This window comes from Globicephala melas, chromosome 7 (genome assembly GCF_963455315.2).
Source record: "Globicephala melas chromosome 7, mGloMel1.2, whole genome shotgun sequence".
Lineage (NCBI taxonomy): Eukaryota > Metazoa > Chordata > Mammalia > Artiodactyla > Delphinidae > Globicephala > Globicephala melas.
In genome coordinates this window covers 43,861,040-43,885,829 of record NC_083320.1, presented here as the reverse complement: position 1 = coordinate 43,885,829, position 24,790 = coordinate 43,861,040, and the positions used below count along the sequence as shown (strand labels likewise).

Here is a 24,790-nt window from a genome sequence, read left to right as displayed (position 1 = left end):
TTTGCTCATATTATACTATAGAAAATTATTTAATTTGAATAGCTGATACTTTAAAATACTTGCAAGGCACAAGAGAAATAAATCAGTGCAAAACAGGTCAAAACAAATTATTTGAAAGCATGTAGAAAACAATTTTGAGTAGAAACAATGTTTTCTACGAGGGCAAATGACACTTAGAAAATAAAAAACTAAGGAATACTATAATTAGAAACACTTTATACAGTTGGATTTTTAACTTAAGAAAAATCTAAAATAGTATATCCAATCACTTTTTAAAAAGGCCGTTAAGAACATAAACATAGTTAAAACAACAGATCTCAAAAGCCCAAAATAACAAACTCCTGTTCTACATTATAGTTGGTTAATGTAAAGAGTTTGTAATGAAATCTCTCATTTATGGACCGTTATGGATCTGCCCCAGATCTTCAGGACATCTTCTCCACATTTTGAACAGAAAATTTCTGTTCAATAAATGCCACCATTAAGATAGAAAAAAGGCAAGTAACAGATAGGAGGAAGATATATGTAGTACATGTACTGGATAAAGGACTTAATTAGCAGAAGATAGAAATAATTCCTACAAACTAACAGTAATAATAAAAAAGATTTAATAGGCACTTCGCAAGGAAGGATACCACAGCCAATAAAGGTATGAATTGATGCTCAACCCCATTAGTAATCATGGATGCAAATTAAAACCACTATGCAATGCTATTTTACATACACCAGAATGACGAATATGAAAAAGACAGATAATATCAAGTGTTGGTGAGAATGTAGAGCAACTTATTATCCAATGTAAATTTGTACAACCATATTGGAAAACTTTTTGACAGTAACTACTAAGATCAATGTACATGCTTTAAATTAAACAGAGGCCATCTAACTGAGGTGCCCTTACTGCTTTAGTAGACTGTAAGCAAATCAAAATCTAAGCCTGTAATGCCTCAAGGTTAAAAATCGAAACCTAAGGACAGCCAATCATAAATAGCCAATTAGCCTTTCCCAACTAAAGCAACTGCTTAAGCTACAGCCAATCAATATTTCCTTGCTTTGCTTCCACCTCCTCTGCATAAAAGGCTTCCCCTAAGCTCATATCAGTAGAGCTTTTCTTACCACTTCTGCTTTGGTGCTGCCTGATTTAGATCAATTTTTGCTCAAAAAAACTATCAAATTTTTTTTTTTTTTGGCGGTACACGGGCCTCTCACTGTTGTGGCCTCTCCCGTTGCGGAGCACAGGGTCCGGACGCGCAGGCTCAGGGGCCATGGCTCACGGGCCCAGCCGCTCCGTGTCATGCGGGATCTTCCCGGACCGGGGCACGAACCCGTGTCCCCTGCATCAGCAGGCGGACTCTCAACCACTGTGCCACCAAGGAAGCCCTATCAAAATTCTTAATATGCTTTAGTGTATCTTTTAACAACATGTGATGACTTTGCAGTACTACTCCTGGGTATATACAGAAATCCATATCTTTGTTAACAAAAGACACAGACAAAATTGTTCATAGCAGCATTATTTCTAACAGTAAAAACCTACAAACAACCCCAAATGTCCACGAACAGTAGAAATAAATAAATAAAATGTGATATATCACACCATGGAATAACTTAAAGCAATGAAAACAAACCACTGCTACATACAACACTGGTGAACCTCACAAATACAATGCTGAGCAAAAGACAGACAGAAAACTATGATTTTATATATAACTCAAAACAAAATCTATGGTGTTAAAAATCAGTATATGGTTAGCCTAGGGAGAGGTAGTGACTGGGATGGGACTCAATAAGACATATCGAGTGCCTAATTTATTCTGGGTGTTCCTTATGTTTATGTTGTAAAAATTTTTCAGCTATACATTATAACTTTCCTGTACTTCAAAAAACAATGAATTCTTAAAATACATACACACTCAGAAAAAAATTCACTGAATTCAAGCTCTTTAGTTTAACATAAGGCTCCTCACAGTCTGGTTGCAATCATCTTTTTGGCCGTATTTTCTGACACTTTACTCCTTGTTCCCAGCTCTGCATTCTCCTAACATTTGTCCTTTGAGTATGTGCTTTGTTCTGTCTGATATACCCTTTGCCACTTGACAACTCATTCCCATCTTTAATTCTCTGCTCAGAGGTCTCCTCTGTGAAGCCTTTAAGACTCCTTCCATCATTTTCTGGACACCCACAATAATTTGTGCAAGCCTCTAGCTTAGTAGCACTTACCGTATTTTGTTTATGTGTCTATTCCACTGAATTGTGAACTCCCTCTGAGAACAGGTACTGAATTTTCACTTTTGAAACTCAGTGGCAGCACAGCACCTTACCCATTCATTCATCATACCTACCATGTGAAATGCTCTGTGACAGGTGTCTGGAAATACAGGAGTAAGCAAGCTTCTCAGCAGCTTATAGTCTGCTGTAGATGGCACTCAATAGAGCAAAAAGACAGGAGCAGTAGAGAGAAAAGGACACATAATGGGGACAGGGACAAGCAGGTAGAGGTCTTTATGGAATAACACTGTCATTTCTATGGTGTTCAACACTGCCACTAAATACCCGAAGCTTTGTTGTGCTGTTTTAAGGCTTAAAAGGGAACTATTTCTTAGCATTTGTCCTTGGGATTGAATGAAATTAAGTAGAAGGTAGAATTTAAGCCACAGTAAATCACATCATCTGTTATTTTAAAACCAAGCGGCATAAGCCCCTGTTATATCCTGTCTGTTAAACAGGTCTTTGATTTTTTTAACTAGTTTATATCAACTGTAGTTAAGAGTTATGTTTTGCTATGAATTGTGAATATTTTTCTAAATAATCATCTTATACATTATGCACTTATATCTATAAATCTTTTCCAGAAATGTTCAGATTGACCAAAAATACAATAGAAACACAAAATACCTAAACGAGTTGGTCTACTTCACCGAATACTGCAGCTTCACAGACATATTTTTGTTTTTAAATATTTTTTCACCATTCTGGAGGGTCATATTGTTTTAAAGAAATGGGCACTAATATTTCTTTCCTCTTATAAAAGGCTTAGAACCAGTCCAAGAAGAGTGCTTTTTGCAACCTTAAGATTTTTCCGGTAATTTCTTAAAAGCATTAACAATTAAAAAAAAATGTAAAGACAGTATCTAAAGATGCAGGTACTCCTGTTTGATGATATCCTAAATGTTCATGATAGCACTTAAGGGTCACTAAGCTCCATCAGTGGACTGGAAACTGTTTTCTCTTCCTGTCTACATAGATGGATGTATTTTCCCCTTAAGGTTTATTGTACTCTTTCCCAAAGGAACAATGCATCCATCAACACTGCCATTCAGTTACTCTTATTAATAGCAATTAACTGCACAGTGTAATAGGTACCTTCAGCAAATATAATGCCCACTTCTACAGGTCAAACTGTTTTTTAAACATAATTTGGCATATCATTTTATTTTTTAAATAATTAGTTTTACTGAGATGTAATTTACATATGATAAAATTCACTCATTTTAAGTGCATAGGTCCATAAATTTTGATAGATGTATACAGTTGTACAACTACCCCACAATCAAGATCTAGAACATTTCCATCACCCCAAAGAGTTCTACTTCCCTCAGTTCTATCCCTGGGCAGCTGATTTGTTTTCTGGGCCTACAGTTTTGCCTTTTCCAGAATTTCATAAAAATAAAATCACACAGTAGGTAGTCCTTGTGTCTGCCTCCTTTCACTTGGCATAATGCTTCTGAGATTCATCCAAGCTGTTTAATGTATCAGCTCATCCCTTCTTATAGCTGAGTATAATATTCTACTGTATGAATATACCACAATCTGTTTACTCATTCAATTAGGGATCAGATTGTTTCCAGTTTGGGGCTATTATAAAGTCACTATGGACATGTGAGTAAAGCAACGGTGTGGACAAAAGTTTACATTTTTCTTGGGTAAATCCCTAGAAGTGGGATTGTTGGATCTTACAGTAAGTGTACATTTAACTTTATAAGAAACTGCCAAACTGCGTTCCTGCCAGCAATATGCAAGTTGTAAGTGCTACACATCTTTACCAACATTTGGTGTTGGTACTGTCAACCTTTTAAATCTCAGCCACTCTAATGGATGCAAAGCAATATCTCACTGTGGTTTTAATTTGCCTTTTCCTAAAGATTAAAGATCTTGAGCATTTTTTCATGTGCTTCCTGGCCATTCATGTATCTTCTTCGGTGACATGTCTAGATTTCCCATTTTTAGTTGTGCTGTTTACATTCTTATATTGTATATGTGGTGGATTAAAGTCCTGTTATCAGATACATGTTTTACAAATACTTCCTCCCAATCTGTTGCTTCCTCATTTTTCTGATAGTGTCTTTCAAAGAGGAAAAGTGTTTAATTATAATAAAGATTTATCAATTTTTTTCTTCTGCAGTTCCAGCTTTTTGCATTAAAAAGAAAATCTTAGCTAGCCCAAGGTCACCAAGATTTTCTCCTATGTTTTCCTTTAGAGTGGTATAGTTTTAGTGCTTACATTTAAGTTCATAATACATTTTGAATTGCATATAGTGTGAAGGAGCTCAAAGCATGTCACCCCAAGATAACGCCATGTTGTCATATTGATTATTTTGAGTTAAAGGCACCTGGGAAACAATAGGTGTAAGAAGGGCACTCTGACCCTCCTTTTCTTCCTGAAAGCAGGAGATACAACCCCCACGTGAAAGGTACCCTCCCTGTGCCAGGAGGAAGGAAGCCATTCTGATCACCAGAGATAGGGAATTTGGGGCCAAGAAATCTGTACAGACTAACCTTCTTAAATTAACCCTTATCTTCCTAGTTACTTCTTCACCATTTACTACTCCTAGCCAAAAGTTATTTGCCTTGTCAATTCTTAACAAATTTATTGTTTCTTTGTCTAAAAGGTATACAAGCTTCCTGCTCTGGTCATTCTTCAGGTTTTCATTCTCTTGCACAGACAGCCATGTACATGTAAAAATTTAATAAAATTTGTATACTCTTCTCCTGTTAATCTATGTCAGTTTGATTCTTAGGCCCAGCCAGAGAACCTAAGAGGATAGAGAATTTTTTTCTCTCCTACAAGGGCAAGGTAAGAGTCAATAACTTTTTTTTTCCTTGCATATGGATATCCAATTGTTCCAGAACCATTTGTTGAAAAGACTATCTTTTCCCCACTGAATTACCTTGGGCGTTCAGAGCAAGTATTACTCTAGTATTAATTTATGCCCACTACTAAAATGTAAATCTTCTGGCTGATGGGAATATGAACACTTCCCAGACCTGTGTGAGACTTGCTAACTGTTCAGACTATTGCTTTCCTGTGACTCTTTCCCTGCTCTTGTGGAGTTTTACCCATAACACGTACAGATCAATATTCTGGAAACTCCTGCAGGAAGAAAGCTGAGTCAATCTTAGGCCTCTCTTGTTTGTTTCCCTTCTCTCAGGAATCACATGTGCTGCCTGCATTGTCCAATGTCTACAAATACTTGTTTCATACGTTTTGTCCAGTTTTCTAGTTGTTTACAGCAGAACAATTCCTGTAGCAATTTTCTTGAATATCGGTCACTTTATTTTTAAATAGTACAGTATACAGGTAATTCTCAAAGCTTACAGAAAGATTAGTAATCTTTTAAGTTTAATTTCTCGTTTTAATACTTTGCTGCTCCTCTTTCTTAAAATCTATGCCCTGGTTATCTTTCTTAGTTTTCCTATTTTTCCTCCAATTTTTCAGTGCATGAATTCTTTATAGAGGCCTGTCATAGTCTTGTATGTTAACTTCTTCAAGTAAAAACTGAGTTTCATTTACTCTTCATGAAACGAGCATTTTAAAATAAAAAAATACATAAATCTCACATTAGTGATTAGAAAGAAGAAATCCCAAAAAATCTAATAAGAGTTTTCTAGTACTGGAAAAGCAAAGTATACACCCTCTCTCTAAGCCTTTAACACAGCAGGATATCCTACATCAATAACAAGAAAACACCTAGAAGACAAGTCAAAAGCAGCACTGGTTTCCCTGGCCATTTGCTCAGGACCACCTCCCTGGACACTAATTTGACTCACTGCTCTCTGCTCTTGTTTCTCTGCCTCTCTGGGCCGTGGACTTCATTCCCCAGACCTCCTAAGGACTGGTGACCCATTTAAATTCCTTCCTTGGATTAGTATCCTTGCTGAGAGTTGAGGCAAGGGAGGTCGTCTCAACCGCTTCTAACCATGATTCCTTTGATTACTGACATCACTTGTAATTCTGGAAAAGAAATACTTCTCTCATTGGCCCTGAAGAACCTTCTGTACTTTGGCAAGCTTGCTAGTCTCATTACCAGAAAAGGGAGATTGAAACAGGAGAGCACTTCCTACAAGTCAACAACAACAACAAAAAACTCAATTAAAAAGTGAGCAAAGAACTTAAACATATCTCCAAAGAAAATATAAATGGCCAATCAGCATATGCAAAGATGTTTAATATCACCAACCATTAGGGAAATGAAAATTAAAACCACAATGAGGGAATTCCCTGGTGGTCCAGTGGTTAGGACTCCACGCTTTCACTGCCAAGGGCACGGGTTCAATCTCTGGTAAGGGAACTAAGATCCTGCAAGCCGCGTGGCGTGGCCAAAAAACAAAAACAAAAAAAACCCACAATGAGCTATCACCCCCCAGCCATTAGGATGGCTTTTTTTTTTCTTTTAAAGACAGAAAATAACAAGTGTTGGCAAGGATGCAGAAAAACTGGAACCTCTGTGCACTGCTGTCAGTGGGAACATAAAATGGCGCATCTGCTATGGAAAAGAGTGTGGAAGTCCTCAACACATTAAAAATAGAATTACCATGTGATGCAGCAATTCCACTTCTGAGTATGTATTCAAAGAATTAAAAGCAGATATTTGTAAACCCATGTTCATAGCAGTGATATTAACAAGACCTAAAAGGTAGAAGCAACCCAAATGCCCATCAACAGATGGATGGATAAATAAAATGTGGCATAAACATACAATGGAATATTACTGAGCCTTAAAAAAAAATGAAATTCTGGTACCTGCTACAACATGGGTGAAACCTGAAACGTCATGGTTAAGTGAAATAAGCTAGTCACAATAGGAAAAATGCTGTATGATTCCACCTATGCAAGCTGTCCATTGTAGTCAAATCTACAGAAAAGGAAAGCAGAATGGTGGCTGCCAGAGACTGGGAGGAGAAGGAAATAGGGAGTTACTGTTTAATGGGTATAAAGTTTCAGTTATGCAAGTTGAAAATATTCTGGAGACTGATTGCACAACAACGTGAATATACTTAACAATACTGAAATATACACTTTAAAATGGTTCGGATGTTAAGTTTTACGTTACATGTATTTGACCACAACACACACACATACACACACACAAGAATACCGCAATGGGAGTCTTTGGTTAAGGTTTCTCTAATACAGGTTACCCATCAGGGCATTTAAATAGCCCATTAGTTTACATGGATTGCTTGGCACCATGAACAACCTACACCAAAAGAGTGATTAAAAGGAGATTTGATGAATTCCAACCCACAGCATTATTTAAAAAAAGAAAAAAAAAAGTGTATTGGAACTTAGGAGGAAAATCTAAGAAAGGACATTAGAAGCCATAAAATAAGGTACTACGAAAATTCCATCAGTTGTAAAGATGGAACTTCTTTACAACTTCCCCATATTTGTCAGTTTTTTTAGCCCGTATGTTATCCTATAGTGACTGGTAGTTAAAAATCTAAAGAAAGGATTAAAGAAAAACTGTATGTTTTTATTTAATGATAAGCAAGTATGTTGAAAAGATTAGGTCCTTCCCGATGGACAATCCTAGAGAGAAAGGAACCCCTAAGACATGGAGTAGATGGTTGCAACTTCAAACATCAATACAGACTAGATCATTGGGACCTGCAGAAGGAAGACAGGAATCCCTGAAGAGTCCACAGGGTCAGGAGCAATCCTTGAGGTTTACTGACACAAGTGTTAGAATCTTCTTTAAAAGTTGTTCAAACATGTGATCTGCAAACCTGTCACTGAAGCACTAACAACTGTCTTCTCCTTCAGGGTTGTTTCTTGGTGTGTGTTTCTGGCTGACATAATTAAAAGAAGCCCTATTTCTAAGTCTCTGTCAGGGAAGCCTCAGTGGGAATTTCTGATCCCCACATCATGTTACTCCCAGCAGATACTAATACTGTGGAGCCACATTCATTCAACAGAGCAGGTCAACTGAATAAAAATGAAAATCGGTCCTTCCAGTGAGGGTGCTTATGCTGATCCTAGCTGTGATAGGTGGCTTGCCAAGTACCCTCTTCTGAATGCAGAATAAACATATCGCCAGAGAAATGGGAGGAAAACTGGAAGACCATCTGAGTCCTATCCCTCAGTTTTGGGGTAGGCCAGTGGTTTTAAAATAATATGGTTAGTTGCTTATCTGTACTGCTTTTATCGTATTCAATATATAGCCTATGAGGTAATGTGCTGCATGACTATTTTCAAATGAAATTGCTAAGTGCATACTTAACCCTATTGCTGAAAAAACAAACAAACAAACAGGAATGCTGGTTTCTATATTGCTCTGAAAACAAGAGAACCAACTTTCAAGTCAGAATCCTTGAAATATAAAATGGTTATCTACATTTATGCAAACATTCCTGAAACAGTAACATTACTTTTGTGAGTTAGGGAAATATATGGCTGGTCTTCTTACTCTAATTTATGCCTATCCTTGAAAGTTAATAGAATTCCAATACTAAATAAGATCCTAAGAGACAAATTAATATTCCCTTAAGAATGAGGAAATGTTTCCATCTTCACAGGTAAGATTTAATTTAAATTTTTTGTCAGTAAGTTACCTGACAACTGAAATGCTATAACTATACCTGTAAATTGAAAAATACTACCAGATAAAGAGAAACCACCTTTTCTTTCTAGTAAAAGGAAACATACATTTTCTTTCCTTTGTCTAGAAGTCTAAAGTACCCCAAGTTTCACAGTCACATGATAGTTCCATGAATGTCAGTATCCAATATGCACTCATTTACACAAAAACAGCTTTTCTTCCGCTGTTACCAGTTGAGTCATGTTGAAGAAAGATCAAAGTGTACCTAACACTGAGAAACACTGCTTAGGACTTGCCTATGGCTGTAGATGGAGCCTCTTGTTAGTTTAGAAAGGATCACTTTCTTATTAAATCTACTGCTAAAAAGACCATATACTGATGTGTTGCACATTAAATAGAACTTACAGACTAATGTCACAACTGCAATATATTATAAGGTGACTGTTCCCCATTGATCCAACCCTTCTAATAAAAACACCCCTGAACATTTCTCCCTCAAGACAAGGAGGACTACTGGAGATGAAGCATGCTTATGAAGTCCTTCTCTGTTATAGTCAAAAAGACCTAAAAACAGCTTAGCTTTGTTATCAATATCCAGCAGGTAGACAAGGCATTTGGGTTTAGGTAAAGGTTTTGTGGAACTACTTTCTGGAGCTCAACTGAGTTCAAAAAAAAAACTGTGCAGTGCACTATGTCACCATCACGGAGCTCTGACACCCCTCAGAGGCTTCCCTATCACAAGAATTCACCACGCTCATGGCGGAAACAATCTATACATTACCTTCAGCTGCTCTAGGGCAAAAGATGAACCATCTTGCTGTAAATTTTCAATAATCTGTTCCACAGTATTGGCTGAGAACCAACTATGAAAGAAAAGGAAACATAAGATTTCAACAATGTGTAAGTGATTTCTTCTTTCCATGATAGCAATGAGTCTAAACACAGGCTTCCCCTAAACCCTATTTCAAGAATGAAAAAATTTCCAACCTATATTACAGGATGATGAAATAGAATATTGTTTCTCTGGGTATTTGCAGTCTACCTTCACTAATGGGAAATAAAGCTTACATTTTCTCTTCTGCTTTCTTGCATCTATCATACATAAGTAAATGATGTCTTAACTGTCAAAAACTGATGCTTCTAAAACGTAATGATAGTTGCCTTATTTTCCAACAGTTTTTCTCCTCTTGTTGTGTTTAAGTCAGTCTGTCAGTCTCTCAAATCATTGCACAAAACCTTTTGCTGATCAGCTTGATAAGACCTTCAGAGAAGATGACTTTACAATGATAAAAGATAAGTTAATTCAATTGTTATTTTCTACACTCTCTTCCCCATTAACGAAATGTTTTGCACTAAAATGAATCAGCATGATAGATTACTTAAATTTAATGAGTTTATTTCCCCCTGAAGGAGTGGGCAGGAAGCTACTTTCAAAGGTAACTAAAAAAAAACACTGTGTTATCTGATCTCAGAATTTGGTGCATTCTCAAACACAGCACAATTACAGCATCAGTAGTAAATTCAATTTAATATAGTCTTTCCAAAGGAACATATAATTGACACCTCTCTTTAAGTACCTGTTTATTTTGTCCATGTGTTCCTCAAGTATAAAAGACTTGTCTTGATCAATCTTGGACTGTTTGAAAATAAAAACCTTTAATTAATTTGATGCAACTCAAATCTTAAAAATTCTTAAAATTTTCACCATATTTAATGATGTATTTTGTGGCAGATTGCAACTTTCACTCAAATTACATCCAGTCTCATAAATAACTACTACCATATGTTCAAAATTCAGACACTATGTATTATTCCAGAATAGCTCTTAAAACTATCAACAGCAAAAAATGTTCTTGTATTTTTATTTGTATGCCATTATATATTATTATGTCATCATTAAAGTGTGTCAATGAATTTAAGGATTTCAAGGGACCTAAGAAGTCATCCTGCCCCAATTTCTGTCTGATATAGAAATCCCTACCACATCCCCGATATCCCCGCAGCACTGATCTCCAGGGGGAAAAAAAAACACTACAATGTGTAAGCGATTTCTTCTTTCCATGATAGCAATGAGTCTAAACACAGGCTTATATCCCCGATATCCCCACAGCACTGACCTCCAGGGGAAAAAAAACACTACCTCAGAAAAGAACTCATAAGTGCTTGAACAACTATAATTAGGATTAAAAAAAAATTTTTTTGAACCAAAAATCAGCCCTTTCGTGTTTATAGTTCTAGTTAATCCCCCTTGAGTTAATCTTTTCTCACACAGTGCAGTTTTGAGTCCCCTCACAATCCAGGTCCTTCTTATGTACAAATTCCAGTTTATCAAGGTCATTCTTAAAGTGTGGTACATGTACCTTAGCTGCAGACGTGGCTGAATCATAGCAAAGTACAACAAGGTTCCGCATACCCTTGTTTTGGATACAATGCTTTTAATAACAGGCCTAACTCTAGGTTAGTTTGGGGGCAGTCCTATTATGCTGTGATTGACACTGGGCAGTTAAAACTTTTTTAAAACTGGTGCCATTGTAGGCTACATTTCTCCCATCCTGTACTTATGAATTTGGTACCCTGGACTGAAATACAATTACCTCTATTGTGATACTGTGATTTAAAATAAAAAATATGTATTTGGTCTCCGTCCATATATTTGGCCTTTTGTTCCAGGCTCACAGCTCCCAAAAACCCATGAAAATCTCTAAGTAGATCACCTTTTGTTATAGTATATGGTCTTTTGTCTTTGGTTCCTGAAATAAAGGTGAAATGGCTGTCTTTTGTTATTCACAACAAGCCCCCTTTCAATCACACCTTTGTTTGTTACTGAGGTGACTATAGGAAAGCCCTAAGGATGGGGGCTGGTTGCCAGGGGAACCAACCAAGGGAAGTTGCAGTGCCATACTCCACTATCTAATCCCACACCTCCCCCATCTCCACCTCCAGTGAGGCGGAAAGGGCTGGAGGTTGAGTTCGATCACCAATGTCAATGATTTAATCAATCGTGCCTACATAATGAAGCTGTCATAAAAACTCCGAAGGATGGGGTTTGGAGAGTTTCTAGGTTAATGAACATGCAGGGAGAGTGAGTGGCTCACCCCAACTTCATGGGGACAGAAGCTCCTGGGCTTGAGGGCCCTCTGGACCCCACCCTATGTATCTCTTCATCAAGCTGTGCATTCGTATCCTTCATAATAAACCAATGAATGTTAAGTGTTTCCCTGAGATCTGTGAGTCATTCTAGCAAATTATCAAACCCAAGGAGGGGGTCACGAGAACCCCAATTTATTGCCAGTCAGTGAGAAGTACAGGTGACAACCTGGGATTTGTGACTGGTGTGTAAAGTAGGGTCCAACTTGTGGGACTGGGCCCGTTAAGTTGTGGGATCTGATGCAAACCTCAGGTAGACAGTGTCAGCATTGAAAGGAATCACAAGACACCCAGCTTGTGTCGTGGAGAACTGCCTGATGTGTGGAAAACCAACAACGTCTGGAGTCAGGAGTGTTGTGAATGTCGTAGTAGTGAGAAGGAAAGGAAAACACATGGAGGGTTTCCCAACACATCTATCAAATTTCACATTTTTACTATTAAACAGATCACTCTGAACTTGGTTTTTTTTTTCACAAACATGTTTACCTAATTTAACTTAGTTTCTTAGTTTCAAATCAGTCTGATCAAAACACCATCAACATTCTCATCCAAATCACTGAGGAAAACACTGACTAAGAGAAGGCCAAGACGGCTTCACTTACAGCCTAATACCCAAACATTTAACAGAACTCCTTGGGAAGGCGCCTCAACCCCCCCACGCTATAATCCATCCCACGTTTACCCAATTTGACAACGTAAGAGACTATCAGATGCTTTGACAAAATCTGATGAAATGCTCACATGCTCTGTATTCATATTCATACACTAACTATTCAGGGCCCATGAATCTGTACTCACGTTCTTCTGTTCTGGGTAATTTTGTCAGGGGGCGGTTACCATTTCTCTAAATATTTCCTCTCCTCTGTTACAAATTCCTAACAGGTTTGGACGTCCTGGAATAATACCAAGTTTTCTTTTCTCTCCATTTTCCACCTTATTATCCTCTTAGAGTCTTCCTCATCCATCAATTTTAATCTAAGCTGTTGTGAGGTTTTCCCCCATTTCGCTGTCACATTTTAAATTTCTTTTTAGTCTTTAACTATTTCTCTTCGTAACATCTGTTCTTATTTCACAGATGAAATATTTTCCTCTTATCTGAAGATAAAAAAAAAAACCAAACCTATAATTGTTAGGGTTCCTTCTTCTCCTTGCACTGCCTACTTCCTTCAAGTACATTCTTTATTTTAGCCAATCTCCAGTTTTTAATGCCTGGCAATCCTTGTTATTCTATGTGAAGCACTAAAATTAGGAAGCTTTGTGTGTAATGTCAATTGCAGTTATGGGACTATCAATTGTCTGATGCATTATGAGATGATCAGGCCTGGATGTTTTTTTCATAGAGGGGTGCTCGAATGTCAATAGCTACAGGTTTTCTTTTGCTTCTAATGAACTGCTTGGGAGTAGGATGGTGCTACTGACTCAATGTTTGTGCCCCCACAAAATTCATGTTGAAATCTTAATCCCAATGTGATAGTATCTGGGGGTGACGCCTTTGGGAGGTAATTAAGTCAAAAGGATGGAGCCCTCAGGATGGGATTAGCACCCTTATAAGCAGAGACCTGAGAGAGCTCACTTTCTCTCTCTGCTATGTGAGGACACAGCAGGAAGGCATTCATCTGCAAAACAGGAAGAGGTTCCTCACCAGGAACCTAATAGGCTGGCACCTTGATCTTGGACCTTCCAGCCTCCAGAACTGTGAGAAATTTCTGCTGTTTAAGCCACCAAGCCTACGGTATTTTTGTTATGGCTGCCCAAACTTAGATAGATGGTACGTAAGAGTTCTGGAAACCAACTAGGAAAAGAGGCCAAAATTCTTCCCATTTAATATGTTCTGCCTCTTTTCAGTAGAGCACCTCACCTATCCCTGCCCTTAGCCAGCGAGGCCTGTCAAAGGGAGCTGACACCCTACAAAGAGTCTACAGAAAGAACTGGCTTATTTCTTATTGGCTTCCCCCACTGAGTTCGGTGTTCTCAGGTCTAAAGTAGTTGCCCTCATCATTCCACTTTCAAGCTTCCAAAATCCTGACATCTCATGCCTGCCACTGTCTCCTTTTCTGTTCTATTTCTCTTTGTGGATTCCTGCCTTTCTTATTCCTTTCCTACAATTTTAGTGGGGTTTCAGGAGGGAGCATATATGGCATCTAACATGTTTAACTAGAAGCCATGTAGCATTTTTATAGATTCTTGGCTCTTAAAAGAGAATTTAAGTTAGACAACAAAAGGAATTAAAAGAAAACACTGCATTGTATGTTATAATATTTTGATATAGACCAGAGTTTCACTTTAGCAGCTCCACAAATAGCATCAACACTGAACCTCCATTACACAAATGTCACAGTGTGTTGTAAAAAGCCCTTGCAAGGGCCAACCACAAGGCTATGCACTGAAATTCACCAGCAATGAGAAAACAAGCTGTGTAGTTGCATGTAAAGAAATCATCTTCTCAGATGGCCATCCTAATGATTGTGAAGCACTGATACTCCCAACAAGCTTTAAAGTAAATAAATCCCAGTACATTTATTTATATCCACAAACTATAATATTCACCAACTGCTAATTTTTCAGTCACTTCCCCTTCCCCATGAATTAAAATCTGAGGTTAGAATACTGACAAGATTACCTTTGCATGGTAAGTTTCTAAGACATCTGCAATATTTTCTTTCGAAGGAGATTTCAGGGCTAACAAATCTTCTTCTAACATGCCCAACTACGGGGGGGGGAAAAGGAAAACATTTAAAACACCACAGCAACACAGAATTTTTTTTCTTTAGAAATCTTATATTCTTTTTAAAAATCCTTGTCTTAAAATTATGATGCTCTCCCTTCAGCTGAATCAATGAAGGCAATTTTCACTGAAGTTGAAGGCACACACATTCCCATAAAGTAAATGCTGCCTTACAAGGAATGGATAAATACAAAAGAAATTGAAGAGGAGAAATAGAGACATTCATCTTTGTTTCCCTCTAGCTATTGAGCACTTGAAATGTAGTGTTGTAACTAAAGATCCCAATTATAAATTTTATTTTAATTAACTTTAACGAAAATTGCCACATGTGACTAATGGCTACTATAGTCAATGCACAGGTCTATAATATAGCCACACTTAACTCTTGTATGGCTATTAGCATAACTGACACCATCTTGGGCCCATACAGTTCCTCCTGTCCTTCCACTAACCCTTCCCAGGACTGTACTGTGTGGTAAATCACTTCTCTGTCATCAAGGGCTTTGTATCAATAGTTAATAGACATTGTTTAATATTCATTAGGACCAAGTGGCCTCCATGCTCTGTTAGTCCCCAAACAATGATGAAGACTCTCACTGACGTATGTATTCCCAGTGCCCAAGAGACGAGTTACCCATTCATAAATCCCAATTTAGGAATGCATGTCCTGTTTCCAAGCACATATCCCCATACCCGAAGGTCAACTATAAAACTATCCCAGTGGCCCCTCAGCAGTGCAGAGTGCAGTTGCGAATGCTGCCAGATCACTGTGCACCCAATGCCACCCTGAGCATAAGTGACCCTCTAACAGACTGATCCACTGATTATATGGAGCCGCCTGCCTCATTTTTTGGTCTCAAGATACCTTCTCAGTTCAGTGGGTACTTTTCGTTCCCTCTGTCCTCCAACAGCTTTTCCCTATATCCCTCATATACCTCTTCCTACACTCAGCCAATTGGACTTTTTACTGTTTCTAAAACACAGCTAATGCTTTCCTACCCCTATGGGGCTTGCTCATTAAAGTCTCCTCTATCCAGAAAAACTTCTCCTGACAATACTTATCTTAAGGCCCAGCTGAACTGCAACCTCTATGAGAAAACTTCCAGTCCTTTCTTATAAGTAAGCTCTTCCTTCAATGGATTCAATGCGTTGAATCCTTTCTTTGTATTCTGTTTGTACACTTTCCATACTTTACTCTGTCAGATGATACAGATGGTTTTTTATCTTTTGTACCCACCTCTAGCCCCATTCCCAATGTGTATTATTCATTTCTGTTATGCACTACAGGCCCTGTAAATGGTAGGCTATGCACTGCATGTATTACTGGGCAATCTGACTAAGAGAGGAAAGGGCTGTGGATCAGCTCTCTCGCCCATCCTTAACCAAATTCCACTATAATCAAGGGCAAATAATGGAGTGCCCATGTTTGCTTCCTGTTACAGCTCAAGGGAAGAATGAGACAGCCACCTACTCAATGTGACCAAGGATGCCCATAAAGATCTAAAAAAGAGAAATATCTGAAAATTCAGGCAAATGTGATGGAAGGCCCTCGTAACAGTGTTAAGGGGACAACTTTCAACTTTGTATACTTCATACATTTTAATAGCATTCCTTCCCCTATCCCATAACACCCCTACCTCAAGATCAGAAATCCATGGGTTTCCTGGGAAACTGACTTTATCCCACAGTTCCAGGGATGGAGCACATTAGCTAGGATAGATTAGCCAGTGTATTCCACCCACCCATGTGGTTCAGGCACAAGCCAGTCCAATAAGACTGAGCTAAGCCAGCTGAAGCAGAAAAATCCCAAATCTCTTGCTGGGAGTTCTAAGGCAAAACCACCTTGAACTGGCCCTTCTGTTACATTTAACACAATGACTTTCAACTGCTATGATAAAACTGCCGTCCTCAACGTGGATATGAGAAAACTGGGGCTAAAGAGGATAAATTCAAGCTAAGATTTAAAACCAGGCTGTCCATCTGCACATCCTTTGCCACTGTGCTATCCTGGGCTAAGAAAACTGACCGTGCTGTTTAAGAAAAATGTTTTAAGACCAAGGTAAGTAATATGTGTCCCTTACAACAGATACCCTTCAGAAGAGTTTTTAAGACCATATTTTACAAACTTTTAAATGCACTAGGGAAACTAACAAAAGAATCTTTCAAAAATATCTTTATAAAAGCCTATTTTTTAATACATAAATTCAGATTTTTATATATTAGACTTTCTTAAAATATTACTTTTTTTTTTACACAGACTATAATTATTCATTAAAAAATATTCACTGAAGGTACCAGGCAAAACAGCCCTGGATCCAGATATAATTATTTCCATTTTGCATATGAGGAAATGAGGATTGGAGAGCTTACCCAGGGTCACACAGCTTTAAAGGTACATGTAGGGTTCAGACCCATGTAGACCAAAGCCTGTAATCTCAACCACTCATACTGCCTCCCCATGAGCTATTCCAAACAACACAAAATGCAATCATCCAAGTAATTACCTTTTCAGAATCTACAAAGTGTGTAGCAATTCCTGCTGCATACACATCTCTTCCTTTCAGCCTGAATCCTGTTAATGCAAGGAAGCACCCAAGTTTTCCTTGAAGACGTGGCAAGAAATAACCTCCACCCACATCAGGGAATAGCCCTGTAATTAAAAACAAAAAGAGACAATGATTCAAATGAAAAAGATAAATTCAGCTCTCTTTACTTGAGATCAAAGAGCCATTTTTCTCTGGAGTCTGACTCTACAGTAAAAATATTATTACTATACCACAGTACTACAACGTACTACACAATGCAATCAATGTCACAAAAGACTTGCTATAAATCGTGCTAACTTAATTGGGGTACTTTTCAAATTTTTCATGTTTCATTTCTATAGAACTCAATAAAGGATATGACGACACAATGTTCTGGATATAACTACTTGATAAATATTACTTAAATTACTCATCTCTACTACTACTTTTTAAGAGTCTCCAATGTAGGTAAAGACTGAAACAATATTTTCTTTCCAAATGATAAGCACAGGAAAAAATATATGTAATCTAAGGCTATTATGTGATAAATTATTATTACCATTTAATCAATGTCCAAACAGTCAATTATCTAATATTCAAGATACTTAAAGTGATGTGATAACCATTAGTCCTACTAAATGAACAAGTTTGTACCTAATTAAATCACTTGCACTTACTCTTAACCATGAGTATTTTTTAAATTCCCTTATTCTCTCTACCGGCAACAACTAAAAATAGCATATATGCAAATACTTGCCAGTACACTACTTTTTGGTGTTTAAGAGCTCCTTAAACAATTGTGACCCTCTAGGTTTATAATCCACCTATCTATTTGAAAATTGCTTCAATTAATTCAGATAAAAATAGAAGCATTCAAATTCTTCCCAGTTCTACTTGTCAAAAAGTTCCTAGGGGGCTCCCCTGGTGGTGCAGTGGTTGAGAGTCCGCCTGCTGATGCAGGGGACGCAGGTTCGTGCCCCGGTCCAGGAAGATCCCACATGCTGCGGAGCGGCTGGGCCCGTGAGCCATGGCCGCTGAGCCTGCGCGTCTGGAGCCTGTGCTTCGCAACGGGAGAGGCCACAACAGTGAGAGGCCCGCATACCGAAAAAAATAAATAAATTAATTAATTAATTAAAAAAAAAACCTAACACCCTAACTAAAATAAATAAATAAATAAATTAAATAAATAAATAAATAAATAAAATTAATTAATTAATTAAAAAAAAAAACTAACACACTAACTAACATCAAGGCCCCTGAGCCTGCGCGTCTGGAGCCTGTGCTCCGCAACAGGAGAGGCCACAACAGTGAGAGGCCCGCATACCGAAAAAAATAAATAAATTAATTAATTAATTAAAAAAAAAAACTAACACACTAACTAACATCAAGGCCCCTGACCACTTTTTCAATTACATCTCTTACTACTCACTCACTATACTCCAGCCACTCTGGTCGTCTTTCTGTTCCTCAATATCCATTCCTACCTGCTGCTGAACCTCAGGAGCACTCTGCCCAAGTGAAAACACTTCTGTGTGTTCCAGGGCCCCACATTCTCCCTCTTCGCCCTTTGCCTCAATGGCTGCTTCTTTCCAGTTCCCCTTACTGGCTCCACCTCCCTTGCTGGACCTGTGCCCACTGCTGTGCCTAGGCCTCATCTGAGGCTCTCCGATACCCCACACACGCATTTCCTTAGCTCTTATAGCTTTAGATAATATCTATATGCAGATCAGTCCCGGTTAGGGATGGAATTGTGTCCCAAAATTCTTAAGCTGAAGTCCTAACCCCACAATGTGACAATTTGGAGAAAAGGACCTCTAAAGAGGTAATTAAGGTTAAGTGAGGTTATAAGAGTGGGGGCCTTATCTAATAGGCCTGGTGTCCTTGTAAGAGGAAGAGACACTGAGGGCACACACAGAGGAAAGGCCATGTGAGTACAGAGAGAAGGCAGCTGTCTACAAGCCAAGGACAGGGGCCCTGGGTGAAACCAAACCTGCCAATACCTTGATGTTGGACTTCCAGCTTCCAGGACTGGGAGAAATAAATGTTGTTTAAGCTACCCAGTCTTGGTATTTTGTTATGGCAGCCCTAGCAGACCAATACAGTCCCAAATCTGTCTATCTAGTTATGCCTTTTTCCCTTGAATACAAACTCTCAAATCTGCATTCTAGATTTAGCCACATAGATAATAAGCATCCCAGATACAACATGGCAAAAACACAACTCCTGATTCTCATCCCTCCAACCATACTGTTCCTTCCCTAATTGGCCTCATCCACCTAGTAGCACTACCTAAACACCTTGGAGTTATTCCTGATTCATTATATCAGCAAGCAAGTTAACTCCAAAACATTTTCTAAATCTATCCACTCTATTCCAACTCTATAGCTCCATATTACTCCAAGCTTAAAATTATCTCTCTCTAGACCTGTGCTATCCAACAGAATTTTCTATGATGATGAAAATGTTCTATAATCTATGCTGCCACTAACCAGATGTGGCTATTAAACACTTTGCAACTGAGGAACTGAATTTATTTAAATTTAATTTATATTAAGTAGCCATCTGTGGTTAGTGGCTACAGTATCAGACAGCAGAGCTCTAGATTAATGTAATGACCTCCTAACAAGCCTCTCTACTCTTGCACCCCATACAATCCATTATCCTTAAAGCAGCCAGAATGACGGCATTAAAATGTAAACCAGACCATGCCACTCCCTGCTTTAAACTCTCCCACAGTTTCCCGTAATGTTTAGGTTTAAATCCAAACTCTTCACCAGAGGTCCCTGTGTACCTCTTGAAGAGCACAGTATAACACTCCTGCCCTTGATTCAGATAGTTGACTCTATGTGGTTTCTTGAGCCGGTAAAGCTTTATTCTTGCTTTAGACTAACTTCTTAACACCACAGTGTTCTGTTCTAAGATATTAATATAGCTCCTTCCCTCTTGTCATTCAAATCTCAACCTAAAGGACATCTCCTTGGAAAACCTCTTTAACCATCTAATCTAAAGTAGCCATCCAGGAGAATTACACTTTGGGTAAGATGGAGTAAGAGGGACTAACTTTACTCTCCTACTTGAAATAACTATAGAAAATATACGAAATATCAGTTTTCAACAAACTGGACCATCAGGGAATAAAGGTAAGTGATCTGTGAATATCTGAAAACAAGTGAGGTAAACTCTACAAAAGCTCCAGCTTAAAGCCTTGAGAGAATGTCCAGGCCCAGAACAGCCCTTGATTTGAGGGGAATAAAGCTAAGAATCCAGGGAGACTGAGGCAGACAGAATTCCCAGAAGAGAGTACCAGAGAGGAGAGAGCTGCACAGAGAGAAAACTCTGGAGATCTGCAGAGTGTCTCCCTTAAGTCCTCAGCTTGGTACTGATCAGTACATGTGTATGAAGAAACTGCCTGAGGTTATGGAAAGAACCACAGGAAAGGATTATAGAGAACAGTACTGGGAACCTACACGGGGCTGAGAATAGTGCCTGTTCCCACCAATCAGACTGTGAGAACTCAGGATTCGTGGGGGCACTGAGTAGAAGGCAAAGAAGGGTCTCATTTCAGTAGTAGGAAATAATTAGCCCTAGCCTGAGCACTGCTCCAACCTTGCATCTAAAAAAAATAATAATAAAAAATTTAAAAAAACCTAAAAGACCTGAAAGGAACAAACTGTTTCCAAGTAACATAACCTCATCCCAGAAGCAAGCTCAAGAATATTTATAAGAATATAGATCTTCCTCAATTTACATTGGGGTTACATCCTGATAAATCCATCACAAATCATAAGTTGAAAATACCATAAGACAAAAATGCATTTAATACACCTAACTTCCAAACATCATAGCTTAGCCTAGCCTATCTTAAATGTGCTCAGAACACTTGCATTAGCCTAAAGTTGGGCAAGATCATCTAACACAAGACCTATTTTATAATAAAGTGCTGAATATCTCATATAATTTATTGACTGTTATGCTAAAAGTGAAAAAGAAAAGGTTCTAAGTATCAGTTATTTATCCTTGTGATTGTGTGGCTGCATAGGAGCTATGGCTTGCTGCCACTGCCCAGCATCACATGAGAGTATGGTACCGGATATGGCCGGCCAAAGAAAAGGTCAAAATTCAAAGTACAGTTTCTACTACATGTATATTGCTTTTGCACCATTGTAAAATCATAAAATCAAAAAATTGTAAGTCAGACCACCATAAGTTGGGAACCATCTATACAAAAATATCCAGCACTCAACAAAGTAAAACTTACAATGTCTAGAATCCAGTCAAAAATTACCAGGAATCTAAAAAAGCAAGAAATTGCCACCCATGATGACATGATAAAACAATCAATCAAAATTGATCCAGAACTGTTGCAGAGATGTGGAAAAACCTAGAGACTGTCATTTGGAGTAAAGTAAGTCAGAAAGAGAAAAACAAATATCGTATATCAACACATATATGTGGAATCTAGAAAAATGGTATAGATAATCTTACTTGCAAAGCAGAAATAGAGACACAGATGTAGAGAACAAACGTATGGACACCAAGGGGGAAAAGGTGGGGGGGATGAATTGGGAGACTGGGATTGACATATATACACTATTATGTATAAAATAGATAACTAATGAGGACCTACTGTATAGCACAGCACTCTACTCAGTGCTCTGTGGTGACCAAAATGGGCAGGAAATACAAACAAGAAGGGTCATATATATACATATGGCTGATTCACTTTGCTGTACAGCAGAAATTGACACAGCAGTGTAAAGCAACTATACGCCAGTAAAAAAAAAAAAAAAAACCCGAAAGTGACAGCAAGGTGTGGGGAAGGCAGGGACCAACAGGCTCTCTCGAGCTCCTTCCTGGCCTTTGATCCTGGCGTTAGCAATCGTGCCTGTCACTTGTTTGTGCTCTTTGCCACCACTGGTGTGTTTGAATAAAGTTTGAAATGTTGTAACATTATCTATAAAGACAAATAAAACAAAACAAAAAAACAAAATGAGAAAAACTGACCCAGAACTGACATAAACATAAAAATTAGCAAACAAGGACATCAACACAGTTATAATAAACATATACCATATGTTCAAAAAGTTAAATAAAAGCAAATAAGAGGGGTTTCCCTGGTGGCGCAGTGGTTAAGAATCCGCCTGCCAATGCAGGGGACACAGGTTCGAGCCCTGGCCTGGGAAGATCCACATGCCGCGGAGCAACTAAGCCTGTGAGCCACAACTACTGAGCCTGCACTCTACAGCCCACAAGCCACAAACTCTGAGTCCACATGCCACAACTACTGAAGCCCATGTGCCTAGAGCCCGTGCTCCACAACAAGAGAAGCCACTGCAATGAGAAGCCCACACACCGCAATGAAGAGTAGCCTCCACTCTCCGCAACTAGAGAAAGCCGACGCACAGCAACAAAGACCCAAACACAGCCAAAAATAAATCAATAAAATAAATAAAATTTAAAAAATAAAATATATTTTTAAGAAGACCCAAATGATACTACTATAGATGAAAACTAAGATGAATGTATAAGTAAAAAATACCTGAATGGGATTAAGGGCAGTTTTGACTTTGCAAAAGAAAGGATTAGCAAACTTGAAAACACATGAATAGCAAATATCTAAAATAAAAAAAAGAAATAAAAAAAAAATCAACAATACATGAGTGAGCTTAACGAAAGTTTAAATGGAGTTCCTGAAAAGGAAATGGGGGGGACAGAAAAATATCTGAAGAAATAATGTCAAAATTTCCAAATCTGACAAAAACTATAAACCTAACTAGCCCAATAAATACAATCATAAGAAACAGGAAGAAAGCTACAAAAAGGTACGTCATAATCAAGGGATCAAAGCACACCAAAACAAGTGATCAGCAGAAAATCTTAAGAGCAGCCAGAGAAAGTAAAAAAGAAAAAAAAAAAAAAGACACTTATTTACAGAGGAACGAAGATAAGGATAAGAGCAGATTTCTCATGGAAAACAACATAAATGAGATGGTGTAGCAAAATCTTTAAAGTACTGACATTTAAACATCAGAATAGAATTCTATACCTGGGTCTCATATCAATGACCTCAGGTTTCACCTTAGGAGACTAGAGAAAGGAGATAAAACTTCAAGTAAGTAGAAGGAAGTAATAAATATCAGAGCAGAAATCAATAAAACAGAAAATCAAAAAACTTCTTTTGAGATCAATTAATAAACCTCTAATTAGAGTGATCAGAAAAAAAAAGAGAAGACAAATTACTAATATCAAGAATGAGAGGGCTTCCCTGGTGGCGCAGTGGTTGAGAGTCCGCCTGCCGACGCAGGGGACATGGGCTCGTGCCCGGTACGGGAAGATCCCACATACCGCGGAGCGGCTGGGCCCATAAGCCATGGCCGCTGAGCCTGCGCATCCGGAGCCTGTGCTCCGCAATGGGAGAGGCCACAACAGTGAGAGGCCCGCATACTGCAAAAAAAAAAAAAAAAAAAAAAAAAAGAATGAGAGAGGGACTTCCCTGGCAGTCCAGTGGTTAAAACTCCACGCTCCCAATGCAGGGGGCACGGGTTTGATCCCTGGTCAGGGAACTAAGATCCCAAATGCTGCATGGCATGACCAAAAAAAAAAGGATGAGAGAGCCAGGTATTACTATAGATTCTACAGATACTAAAAAGATAATAAGGAAATGAATTTTATGCTAATAAATGGACAAACTCCTTAAAAGACCCAAATTACTAAAGTTTGTGCAAAAAAACCCAGATAACTTGAATAGCCTACATCTATTAAAGATTTTGAATTTGTAGTTAAAAACCTCTCCACAAAGAAAACTCTAGGCCTAGATGGCTTCACTGGTGAATTCTACCAAACACATGAAAAAAAAGAAAAAAGAAAAAAAAGAATCAATTCTACCTGAACTTTTCCAGAAATGAACCCAGCATTACACAGATACCAAAATGAAGCAATCAAAATGATGTTACCAGAAAACTACAGACCAATATCCCTCATGAACATAGATGCAAAAATTCCAAATAAAATTTTTGTGTATCAAACCCAACACCATATAAAAAGTAGGACACATCATACAAGAGTGAGATTTATTCCAGCAAAGCAGGGTTACTTTAATGTTAAAAAACCAATCAAAGTAATCCTCACTTAACAAACTAAAAAAGAAAAACCAATGATCATCTCAACACATGCTGAAAAAAATTACAAAATCCAAAGTCCATTCCTAATAAAACCCCTCAGAAATCTAGGAACAGAAGGAAAGTTCCTCATCCTGATAAGGGGCACCTATGAAAACTTATACCTAATATCATACTTAATTGGTGAAGGACTGAATGTTTTCCCCCTAAGATCCCAAACAAGGCAAGAAGGCCCACTCTCAACGTATTTGTTCAACATTGTATTGGAGGTTCTACCCAGTGGAATAAGGCAAGAAAAAATAAAAATAAAAAGTATCCAGATGGGAAAGAAAAAAGTAAAATGTACTTTATTTGTAAACAACATAATTATCTATTTAGAAAATCCAATTCAATCTACAAAAAATCTACTAGAATAAGTTAGTTTATCAAGTTTGCAGGATACAAAGTTCAAAACTC

General features: G+C 38.1%; 1 protein-coding gene across 1 annotated transcript in view; it reads right to left on the bottom strand.

Moving 5' to 3' along the window:
• HIBCH (3-hydroxyisobutyryl-CoA hydrolase) overlaps window positions 1-24,790 on the bottom strand; it is an 87,836-nt gene that overhangs the window by 11,983 nt on the left and 51,063 nt on the right. The window contains exons 8-11 of the mRNA XM_030847749.3: window positions 17,196-17,341; window positions 14,587-14,673; window positions 10,397-10,455; window positions 9,601-9,682 (exon numbers count right to left, since the gene is read on the bottom strand). Of these exons, the coding sequence (XP_030703609.1) occupies window positions 9,601-9,682; window positions 10,397-10,455; window positions 14,587-14,673; window positions 17,196-17,341 (374 nt within the window). The remainder of the gene's footprint in view (window positions 1-9,600; window positions 9,683-10,396; window positions 10,456-14,586; window positions 14,674-17,195; window positions 17,342-24,790) is intronic.